The 13,072-nt window shown below is 35.3% G+C and overlaps 1 protein-coding gene across 4 annotated transcripts in view; it reads right to left on the bottom strand.

Moving 5' to 3' along the window:
- Positions 1–2,918: 2,918 nt before the first annotated feature.
- Positions 2,919–13,072, bottom strand: part of Drp1 (dynamin related protein 1) — a gene marked incomplete in the record, with an annotated part of 31,120 nt that continues 20,966 nt past the window's right edge. Inside the window, 4 exon segments of one of the 4 annotated variants that reach the window (XM_070132204.1) lie at positions 2,919–5,377; positions 5,675–5,886; positions 6,097–6,229; positions 8,998–9,051. In XM_070132204.1, the coding sequence (XP_069988305.1) occupies positions 5,321–5,377; positions 5,675–5,886; positions 6,097–6,229; positions 8,998–9,051 (456 nt within the window). 4 annotated transcript variants of the gene reach the window in all.

Genomic DNA, 13,072 nt, shown 5'->3' with positions numbered 1-13,072 from the left:
CCCTATGTCCTCTATGTAACGTCCCTCCTTCAGTTCCACCCTATGTTCTCTGTGTAACGTCCCTCCTTCAGTTCCACACATTCTCTTGTCCTGTCCACACTTTAATACAGCACGTGTCTCTGCCTTTCCACGCCTATCCTCCCGTTACCGACCCCCCAACATATCAGACATCCTTACAGAATCCCAGAGCTTCTGCCTTGACAACCTGTTCTTCCTCAGACGCATAAATATCCTTCACTTGATCCAACTCCCTTACCTAAACCACCATAACCTTTTCCCTCATCTTCAACCTTTCAACACTACTCTAGATAGTTGACACATAGCAACTATCACCTGACATCCCCCTTTACTATACCTTCCTAAAGTGCTATATGACCTTAGATGTCTAGCACATTTATTTTAACCATTAACCATTCCCATGGCCAGTAATGAAGGTGTAATACCCCTATTAGGGGCAATGATGCTTGCCCCTTCATCAAGTAGCCCTTCTGTTTCTCTTATAATTTTTTTCTCACAATCATTCCGCCTTTCTACTCATTTTGGATTTGTTCAAACGGTACGACAGTTTGACACGATGACTCACACCCGACAGCGTCGATGATCCCCACATGACTTGCAATAATTACAAGTAGTTGACGCTGCAGATAAAAACTTATTGTTTAAGCCCTATTTAAATTCTCTGACATTACCTCTATTATCCGTATTTTTTCTATATCAGAGTTTGTTTCTTTGTGCAAAATTATCTTGATTGCCTATTTAAATTTCTAACATTATCCGTATTTTTTCTATGAGTTTGTCTCATTATCCGGAATTACGACATTATTATTATATGGAGATGGAGGAGTGTTTTCCAGTCTGAAGCCCAGAATATGTGTGGAAGAGTCTTTAAGACAACGACTTTCTTTAACAAAAAGGATATGATATTGCCATGACAGTTTGGAATCAAAAGTGACACCAAGGAACTTCCCTAAAGGCTGGAATTGGGTGGGAGCATCATAAAGAAAGAGTGGAGGCTTAGAGCCTATTCGTGAAAAAAGATGGAAAATGTAGAAAATCGAAAGTAAAGAGAAAGTAAAGTTTCAGAAGCATTAAAGTCAATGGGAAGAGAAGGGGAAAAGTAAATTGATACAATATTGATCCAGCACCAGAGAAAGATATGAATGATTGTGCAAGGTACAGTGGTTTGAAAGGGAGGTATAGTATAGAGAAGTATAGAGGAGATAGAAAAAGAGTGAGGGGATGGTATGAAATGATAATTTGGAATCGGTGCTAGAGGCTGTGTTAGGAAGGTTTCTTGAAGACAGATAATGGATGGATTGTAGGAAGAGGGGTAGGGGCAATATGAGGAGAGGGAGGAAGGAGGTCAGCAGTCACTCTGATTGTAGATAGAATGGGGGTAGAGGAACTGGAGGATGGTTGAGAGAGGTATCTTTGCAATACTGACGCAGGACTTACTATGGCCTCTAGGAGATATATTGCAGCTCTGTACTGACACTGCATCATAGTTTGTAAGGCAGGTTAGTTGGCCATCTTCACAGTCTGACCAATCCTTGTCTTAGGCAGGACAATCAGCTAGGATGATGGAAACAGTTCTAGTACAAGTATTAAGGAAGGAGTGGGGTTGGGCAGGAATAGGTTTACCAGTAAGGATAACCAGGGTAGATTGTGACAAGGCGTGGATGATTGGGACAGCTGCGGAAGGAGATTTTGCCTACTTGTTTTTAGAGGCATTACTGGAAAAGTAGGGTATTGTCAGAGTATGGGGCTGTAGGGGGAATCACACAAAACAATCCCACTTGGCTGGGCTAAACAAGAGTACTCAGAAGACTTATAGAAGAACGAGGACAGGAGGAAGAGGGACTGTTGCACTGTGTAGCAGAGGGCAATAATGTTGAATTGTAATAAGGGATGTAGGAAATGGAGATGATTGCGCAGATGGGGTTGAGGGCATTGGGAGTGAGGAAGGAGGGGCCTTTTGAAGGTTGAGTTATGATCTGGGAAGATGATTAAGGATTGGTCAAGTCGACAAAAAGTGTTGAGGAGTAGGGTGTAGTAGAAGTGGTCGGAACCACGATCAAATGAGAGGCAGGGGTCAGTAAACCAGAGGAGTTAGATTCAAGGTTAGTTGATAAAGGACAAGCCTAAATGTCTCTAAAAAGGGCCCAAGATCTTCATTACTAGAAAAAGTATGCCTGAAATATGTGGGGAAGATAAAAGGTCCACCCCTCTGGGTCCCCAAGAAGGGTAAGGGCTAAACAATTAACCAAAGGAATACCATGCCAATGGCTCCCTGAGGCCCATTCATAACTGGCACCAAGTCAGCCTTTCATCCTTTCAACACAACTCTCACACCTTAGGATTTGGACAGGGGAAGGGGTTGGGGAAGGTAAGGAAAAGGAGAGTAGGAGGAGAAAATACTGTGCATAATTAGTTGAGCTGAGGGCTGAGGCCCAAGGTAGTGGTAATCCCTAACATAGGGCCTTCATCTCCATCTCCTAAGCCCCATGACAACAATGAACAAATGCTTGGGGGGATTTTCCAAGTTTTCCTCCTTTCCTTCTGATTCTTAGCTCCAAAAGGATTTATTAACATTTAACAAAACCAATATGCTATCAAACTTAAATCACTTTAATATTTATAATTCATGTACACATACAACTTATTACCCAACTGTGTGCTAGGAATGTAATCAGGATATACTTTATTGCCATCTTCTGTACAAATTACTTAATGGAAAATCCTAGTGACTATGAAAAGCCACTTTGTTTTGTTAAGACATAACATGTTATTCCACACAAATGGTGTACACATGGCTAATACCAACGGTTTCTACAATTTACTTTGAGTTATTATCCCAAAACTTCTATAACAAGTAAATTACAGATAAACAACTGACAGGATAACTCACACAAGTCTACTGTGAACAAACACCTTTATTTCTAATTTTTACAAATAATACTAAGCAATATTTACATAAAGAATGAAGCTATTTGTAGAGTAACAGGAATTCAATGAAGAAAGGCAATTGAAGTCATTGGTAGCAAGAAAAAGTTTTAAGAGAGGAAGGTTAAAAGTATCATTCATAGCAGCAGATTTCAGACTTCAAAGACAACCTTGCACTTCTGCTTTCTGCTTTCTTATGCGTTTTCTGTGTCCACTTTCTGTATAAGAGCACTAGCTTCTTGCTGTACATAGCGCACATGACCTAAGTGTTGAAATGTATCGATCACTTTATGTGTTGTCCATTGAAATGGAACAAATATTTACAATTCTGAACAAAATAATCGCTATTTTACACTGATCATAATTAAAAACAAAGACTTGTACATAGTTCTGCATCATCATATATAAGCCGTAACTGAACAGATATACAATAACACAGTATAAATAATGGCACATAAACACACGAACATGCACTCTCATTCAGTCAAAATGTTTGTTCCCTTCTAAATCCTATACGAGTATTATTAAAAGGACTTATTCTACAATAAATTAAAGAAAAAAAAAACTATAAATCAAATAGTAACAGGCCTGTTTTAACTACAAAAGAAATATCAAACTGTACTGGAACATTCATCACACACAACTAACAAAAAAAAAATATCTGGTATCTTCTATATTATGAATAACAATGACAGCTGAAAATAGACATCCAGGTATTAATAACAAGATAAGTAATTTTCACCTGATCCTAAATCATAAAGGGAATATAGTTGACATTATCATTCTGTATGGAATGGATTTGCAGTCACTTCTCAGAATGATCTGTGTTTGCTTCCTGATGCATGTGGTAAACAACAAGTATTACTTGGGAGTTCATGTCTCCAAAAGTCATCACAGTAACAGAATTTTCTCTCAGTGAAACTGCCTCTACACATGTTAGCATTTGCAATATTTGTGCTCAGGGAAAAAGGATTTTGGCATTACAATTTCTTCATCCCATGTATGGCTTTCAAAATATAAGCTAAATGGCCAAAACTTTCATATGAGAAGGTTTTCCTTTTCTGCTAAAATATATTTCAAGTTTACATTTAAAATACAATAATTTATTCAAGTTCCTTTTCTTTTATAAATTAAAGATACTATATTGACACAGCAAAGGGCACATGCTTAATAACAACATACCCGTCTACAAAATAAAAGAGGTACTATAATAATTGCAATTAGGTGTTACATGAAACACTGGAACACCTGATCATCAGGTTTCTTACCAACTAACTGAAACAATTTCTAATTTCTTGGTTAAATTTATTCTAGTTTCTTAAGTAAATTTGTGAACAACTGGCAACCCAAGGTAAGCCAAATAACATTCTTATATCTAAAATTTATGTAAGTGATTGAGAGAGAGAGAAAAAAATACAAATTACATATCTATATACATACACATGGAAAGTATATCTACATAAGATCTGCAGCCTTACTATCAATAATTGCATTTTTGGACATACTGGGCAGAGTTTACAACTTGGAGTGGACACTGGGTATACGAAACATTAACAAATCAAAAAAACTGCATGGTCAACCTGGTTGCTAATGTATGTATTTCAGCCTATTTACGTTTGGGTGGATTGTGTCATGCAAATCAATACATCCTTTATAAGAGCTAATAATAATCACAAAAATAAGACCAATGTAAATTATGTCTGTTTATTACCTTCTAAATACAGCCATAGTGTTGACTAGATATATTTATCTTTTCAGTGGTCTACAGACTATCATGTGGGTGGGTCATGGGAAGGTCCGCCTTTCTGGTTAGCCTTAAAACTAGCACTTACGCTTGCACACGTGCTCTTGCACATTCCCAGTATATTACAGCAATGGAGAGAGAGTAAGTACCTAGATTTGCTGATATCTTCACACTAAACTGTCAGGAATAGCATAAGGCAGCACAGGGGATGTACTGTAGTATCAAATATTCTGTTATGTAAAATAATATAGAACTCCTTGAGAATTCTCTTCTTTATCAAATATCCAAAAAATCAAAGATCTGGTACCAGACTAAGATCTCCTTTTTCATATATTTATATACATATAAATCTTTTACAACATTAACATGAAAATCAATGAATAAATCATCCCACATCCATAATGTGTGCAGAAAAAATGTGTATTGATTACATACTGATAACAAAGTGTGCCCAAAAATTAGGAAATGATTGAAGAAATAGAAAAGAAAAGAAAAGATGAAGAAGAAAATGCATTCACAGTTACACAATGTAAAGACACCTTTGAGAGTACCACTGCTTCCTGCCATGAAAACAATATCAAATGATAACATATGAATTCACTGGTTTTGTCCAACTTGTTGCTGAAGTCTTCATTACCACATGTGGGTCTCACGGATCTCCCCAATAATGACATTGGCATTCTGAAGAGCCTAAAAGGAAAAGAAAAAATAAATTAGCAAGTAAAATTTAAATAGAAGGAACTCAGAATTTCCATGCATCTTCCCAAATCCTTATTTCGTATATAATATGTCAGTATTATTCTTTTACAAAATATATACCATCTTTATACAGATTGTTAAGCTTCTAACTGCTGCAAGATTTTACTACAAGTTTTTATTAATTCTTTCAGTTTCCCATCCCTTTATTCCTTCCCTCGTTATTCTACCAGGTTTGAATGAATGTCCATCCCATCTCATTAGAGCTCAGCATCTTTTTGAAAGCCTCACCTTCAGCATTTCCGCTGCCTCCTTCCTGCGCTGAGCTATCTCTGGGGATTCTGAAAGGAAGGTGTCGATCTCTTCTGTGCGATACAAATGCTTCACAAGCTCTGACTGGAGATTGTCTTTGACGTGGTTGACCAAGAAGTGCATGATGGCCTTGGGGACTTTATCCTGGATGCTCTTTCGTACAATGTAGAAGTATGTCTTGATTAGGCGTTCTGTGTGTAGAGTGGAGTTGTGAAATAACGATTGAAATATGTGTCTGAGATATTTTTTCTTATTGAAGATACACAGATTCTACATAAAAATAATCACACTATTATATAGACAAAAACAGTGTCACTACCCTTAACCTGTAAAAAAAAAAGGACCAGACAAAACTGTTTCAAGTAAGCTGCTCAACCTAAACACTATCTACTACTACTCACCAATGACCTCACAGTCTTTCGATTCCCTCTCGGTGAGCTTGCGTGTCTGCTGCATAGGGACCTCTGGGAGCAAGTTGACTGGCTTCTGTGGAGACAGGATGCCGCCCTCAGGGGGTGTTGGTACCTTTCCAACCTGTCAATGCACACCACACCCACACAGGGGGAAGACTAGTAAGCACAAGCAGCTACAGTGCGCTAAGCGAGGAGGACTTGCAGTGTTTAAGAGTACAAGGAGGTACATACACCTGGGTGCAGTGCCAGTACAGAAGTCCTAAAGCACAGGAGTTTGCTTGAAAAGTCAGTACTTGTAATCCCTATTCATAAAGGCAGACATATGATAATTTCTAAACACAGGAAATTTCAAATGAGAAATTGCCTGTGCCTTAAAATTTGGGTCATTTCAATACCCTCAATGGAATAGCAAACACCTGCAATGTATGCCTTCTTTTGATCATATGTCTGCCAGTCTATGAAGAGGGAGAAAAAAATTAAAAGGGAAAACAAGAAGTTGTAAAGATAGAGAGAAATAGAAGAGAAGAGTAAAAGCAAAATGAGAAAAAGAAAAAGAATGAGAGATAGATAGAGATAAGCGAAGTAGCAAGAGGCATCAGATTTCAAAGAAATCCTAACTAAGAGACAATCTAAAAGCAACAGATGTATCCTAAAATCTGCCCTCTGGGCATCGAGTGTCAAAGGTCTTCTGTTTTAAGTAAGCAAGTTAATAGTAATGCTAAGAACTCCATGTTATCTCAAGGATTAAAGAAGTTATATGGATGTCATAAAGTTACAAGGAATCAATAAGTTATCATATTTGAGACAGAAACACAAAAGAGACTGACAGACATAAGGAGGAGGTTTGCAAAAGTACATCGAAAGTGTACACATTACATCAACTTTACAAATAGATATTCATTTCAGATTTGCATTCATACATCATTTGAATCTTCTAAAACACACTAACTCTTCCGTTACACAATCCATATTACTGAATATAAAACTTACGATTAACACAATGTAATAATTCAATTTAGACTGAACTCCCTCATCCTGTAGAGAACTTGGTTTCACTCTTGACTTTATACGGTACTGTATGTTTAACATTAATTTCTCAAAGAATTAAGTATAACTATATAGCTCTTATATACTGTTTTCAAACAGCTAGATAAGATTAATCATTGGTACTATAAAATGAAAGATACAAGAAGAAAAATAAATATATATATTTTTGTGACTGTATCTTATCTGCAAGCAATGTTAAACTAAGTGCTAAATACTGGGAGGTAGGTCAGCTGAAGCAAAATATGTAAGATGAAATGCAATACTGAGTATAACACAGTATTGATTTCATTCTCTTTCACAGAGGGGAAGAAAAATATATATCAAAAGCAGTATATCTAGTGAAACTATAATCTTTCCTAGGCATCCATGAGGCTATCTGTATCGGTAATTGTGTTTATAATCTTAAAAAGGCAGTTCTGGTGATCTGTAGCTGCATTTTTTTCAACCACTGATATTGATAATGAAGAAAAAAAGCATATTCACATGCAATTTCTGTTGCTAATTTGCAATCTATACACTGGTGACTCATGAGTTGGTGTAGGATGCAATGACTGGGAATGTAATAAACTTTACCTCATCTCCTAGTGATCAGAATACAAAAGACAGTCTTCCCTGGTTACAGTTTTAAAAGTGGGATGACTCTATAGACACCAGAGTGCAAAAACCATGAACATTTTAACCACTCAAAACATCTGATTAAGATTGCATTACTGTAATGCAAGCAATGAGGACATGTGATTTCTAGACATAAATACTAAATAGTGCTATATCACATCAAAATAATTTACACATTACTGAAGTGCCTCTATCAATCAACACTGAAGATATACATTTTAAGCAAAGTGTAGGAACACTCAGCATAAAATTGAAACAAAATATCTTTCAAAAAAGCACCTGTGAAATACTGAAAACTCATAATAGTTAAACATCATTTGAGGATCACATTACTGATAACATAAATCACACACAGTATTATCATGGCAAAACCTATCCACAAATGACTCATGAATTTTCTCATATGAATGGGGTTCATCTACACCAAAAACCAAGGAAACCTCAGCTGCAAAACCCTGGAAATTCATGCGAGAAAAAACAAAAAATATTTCTTTAATCATACTCTAATCCAAACAACATAATATTCACAACAGACACTAAGCTGCAGCCTCTCCTGTCATATATATAAACAATCACCTATTGTCCATCTCAGACAGATGTTACTGAACCTGATTATTTTACTACTTCTTTTGTGGAGTACATACTTAATTTTGCAACCAGAAAGTATAATACCAAAATAATGAATCACACAAATGTAAACAAGTCAAATGTACATTATAATACCAATTTGTGTATTATTGAAGACTTACAGCACCATAACAAAGGCCTAGAGGTTGCTGAGTAAAAGTTCCTCTTTACAAGGTCAAAATATCTGTTGCTATTCCAAAAAATGCTATATGTTGTAGTTGGGATTCCAGGTTGAAAAATTAAAGAGAAAATTGAAAAGAAAAAAAACAAGGAGAAGAAGAAGAAAATAAGGTACAAATGAAGAAGATCAAGATAATGATGATGAACTAAATGAAAGTGATAAAAAAGAGAAAGGGAGGAACAAGAAAAAAAGTAAGATGAAGAAAATGAAGAGGAAGACCCAGAGACCTCCAGGCATGATGCCAAGAAAAACAAGGGAAGTTATAGGTCAGACACCATCAGTCTCTTAATGGTGAATTCCTAATGACCATCCTCCAAAAATAATCACATCCAGCAACACCCCAGAGAGAGACAGAGATAGACAGAGAGATAGAATGGGAACATGCATAACTAAACCTCATGGGGGGGGAAAAAACCAACCTCTACTCCTTGGTCGGGATTAATGATGGTGTCAAAGGCCGAGAGAGCTAATTGCTAAAGCCCACAATCACACACACACAGGGGGTCAAACAGTAGGAATTGTATTAATACGTTTTATACCAAAAATACTGGTTACTGAAATGAAAAATAAATAAACAAACAAATAACTGTAACTTCAGCAACAATCAGAGGATCTGCAGTATTCCCATATGATTATGCTTGAATGGTAAACATGCTTATTTTTCTTTTAAGTGAAGTCTTATGAAACAAAACACAATGGAAGTAAATCTTCTCTATAGCAAGGGATCTTAATATGTACTATATAAATATCTGTTTCCTTTCAAAAACATGCAAACAACGTTCAGCTCCAGTAAGTTCCTAGAACTAAATGAATCTTAATCAATTTTGGGGAAACTACATGAATGGCCTTGGCATTAACTGTAAAAAAATAATAAAGAACCACAACAATGATGATTACAATAACCATGATGATGACTATGATAATAAAGATATTGATTATGATGATAATCAGGACTTTGGCATGATAATGATGGTAAAGGTAATAATAATGATGACAACTATCACAAAATAAAAACATGTAACTAAATAAAAAATACAAATTATGCAAAAATGAGATTCCCCCCAAAATAAGCAAATAACATCTAAAATTTGTCTCTGTGCAAAATGTGTAAATGAACAGTTTTTAAGATGTGCAAAAAGAATGAATTATTTAAAAGATCCTTAAAAATAAACAGATTGATCTAAATTTACTTCCAAAAGGAGGAGGATATCTACTTCAGAGGATCCCCATTATTTGTTGTTAATATGGACCAGAAAAATATGATGAATAATGATTCAACACTTAGAGATACACATCACAGTGGAATACATTATGAATGTGTAATGTGGACTGGGACTGCTTAAACATGTAGCTTACATGTATATCCTTACAATAAATTCTTATCAAAGAAAAGTTCATACAGATGAGAAATGCAAATGTTGGATATTGTGAGAAAGGTGTAATTATTGCTCAGACCACAGGAATCCAGAGGGAAGTCCACAGACGTATAGCAGAAGTCACGGGAACAAGGGTTGGGCTACAAACAGGTGGATGAGACCTTTTACATCAGCCAACTCAACTAAATTATCAACCAGGTTTCTTGCAAAGGAATCAGAAGTGGTTGAGGTGGATGGGTGAGGACTGTCATGCATTCCATGTTCAACACAACGCTGTTTAATCATCCACTATCAGCTGCATGTTCACCACTTTTCTTCTTTTTTATCATTTTCCATCTTCTTTAGCATTAACACAATGTGTTGACACTTAGGCATCAGCTATTATTAATATGTCAAGATAGGTAAATCAGCATCAATACTCAACAGCACGTGAGACAGCTGATGCAGTGGAGGAAACATATAATGTTCGCATATGCTGTAGTTTTTATTTAGTTTTTATCTAATTTCACATTGTAGCTCATTTAATTTTTTTTTGTTTCTTATTAGTCTCTTATGAGTATTTGCATACATGTGTGTATATACATTTGGAACCCCAATAACCAAAGAGTGAAATGCAATTAACAAAACATCAGTGACAAAAGAGTGAAATGATGGGAAATGTGACAACTAAAAAAGGGGATCCCCTGTATCATTATCATTATTCATATTCAACAATCAATTTTATCAAGGATAAACAATGAGGATCAAACGTGTACCAAATAAATTTCATTCTTGATTTTAGTTGTATCTGCAGAGCCTTAGGGATGTGCCCTTCTTGCAGTTTTATGAGTTACTGTGTACGTGAAATAAAGTGTGCTCCTTCGAAAGCAGTTTAGAGTAACAGTATGTGATATGTAAAAGTGACAGCATACAAGTGTGTTTTGAGTGATATGACAACAAAATAGGGACAGGAACATAGAGGAAATGAACCCAATGCCAACAGGAAAATGTTGTGTTCACTTTAGTATTGTTTTGTTAAATGTTTCCGTACACAGATGGCTCTGCCAGTGCTAATCCACAAAGGAGTCAACTAGTACATCTTGTGACTTCACCTTTCCTTGAAATAGGAAGAAAATGCTTTTTTTTTCTTTTTACAAATGCTACCAAATTGACAATTATTTTTGTTACAAACATTATAATTACTATATTGTTATTGACTTTATTAGCAGCAGTATCAAATACTAGAAAATATAATTGAAAATCAAAGAAAAGGGTATACAGGTGAGACAAGTAGTTCTCGTAAATGGCTCATTGCTGACTTAGTACTTGTGGAACAATTATTAAATTAAACAAACAGTGGGCATGGAATGTGCACACATGCCATCCCTGGTAGCAAGTGGTTAAGTAAACAAACAAACTGTTTACACAGAGACAGATGTGAAGAAGGCATGAAAGTATGAGCCATTGTGTGAAGCTGTGACTGGTTCTTGATACATGATTGGTTCTTGCATGTTATATCTACAGTTTGTGCATGATCTGGAGCAAATTTGTTGTGGATTTGTGCTTCGAGGAGCAAATGATCCTGAATTGGCAAAAAAAAAAAAAAAAAAAAAAAAAAAAAAAAAAAAATATATATATATATATATATATATATATATATATATATATATATATATATATATATATATATATATATATATATATATATAAATGTACCTCTGGTATTAAGTGTACTTTAAACCTGGAAATATGCTCTTTTGTAACAAAGTGACTTTTTTCAGTTAATACATAACTACTAAAAATTTATTTTCTTTTTTAGGCAAATAAAAGTAATAAATCTTAAATACTACCAGGATCTCCCTCGGTGAAATACAATTGTCATTATAGTATTCAGTATTATAAAACTGACATTCTAATTGCAATTTGTAATAATATATTTTTTCTTTACTCTTCATATTTCATCCCTACTCCAAATATCACTACTTTCACCTCTTGTTTGCTTGATAAATCATAATCAAGATAATCCTTAAATGCAATGAATATTTTACACTAACTCTAACTCTACTCCTTAATGCCATAAAAAAAGGAAAAAAAAATTGTATTATTGGTCATGAATAAATCTTTCTTTCTCTAATATGAACGGATAATCTGGCCATTACTAAAATGGACACACTATATACATTAATTAAATTATCATAGGTTTTCAGATTAATGTTTGTAGGTCATCTGGTCCACAAACATTGTTCTATTGAATTACCTTGAATGTAAACAATACTGTGAGGCTCTGCTTACCCAAGTAAATTAGCATCAAGATTAATACCCCTTAACTAATGCTGTTTTTACACCTGCCTTTACCCCTATGTATATGACATTCCCCTATATTTTCTAATTTAATTTTCAACCATCTTATGGTGAAACTTACATCATAAAAATGCAATATCGACATATGCTGAATTTCACTTATCTAAAACAAATCTACTAGTATTTTCAACTAAACCTGTCATTTCAACTCTTGTAGGTAGCTGAACTGAATGTGACATCTCATATTAAGTGTGATCATGAATCTACTGACTATATATTAACCCTATCATGATGGAACCAAAATTTTCTATGACCTAATAATTACGTAACAATTTAGCCTTCTGGCCAGCCCACCCACTCGCTGAGCAAGTGAGTAATGACACGTATACACGAAATGCATGATTACATCATGATGGCTATAGCCGTACCCACCACTGAGGGGTGAAATTTCCAAGAAAATATCAAACCAAATATCATTTAAAGCCTATCATGTTAAAGACCAATTGCAACATGATTGAAGATTCAATTTCAGAAGGCAAGAAATCCAGTGAGATAAATCTTTTCCCTATCTTTTCCAGCACTAGGGAAAATACCCTAGGGGAGGGGATCTGGGGGCTTGCCCTGGTAGGTGATTAAGAAGGTGGGTGTGTGTCTTCCCCACTCTTCAACCTCTATTTCCCCATGGATCTCTAAAGATTGAAGGGGGTAAAAGAGGGGAGGAGGACTAAGAGAGAGGGGGAGGGGATGTAGCTGTCTTAAGATTACCATTCTGTATCATATTAATTAATGAGTTAATAAATATAACCTTTCATCAATAAATAAAATAAAAAATATCTAT

This window comes from Penaeus vannamei, chromosome 17 (genome assembly GCF_042767895.1).
Source record: "Penaeus vannamei isolate JL-2024 chromosome 17, ASM4276789v1, whole genome shotgun sequence".
In the NCBI taxonomy this organism is placed as follows: domain Eukaryota; kingdom Metazoa; phylum Arthropoda; class Malacostraca; order Decapoda; family Penaeidae; genus Penaeus; species Penaeus vannamei.
Note: the sequence above shows the minus strand (reverse complement) of the source record. Positions and strands in the feature narration are given on the sequence as shown.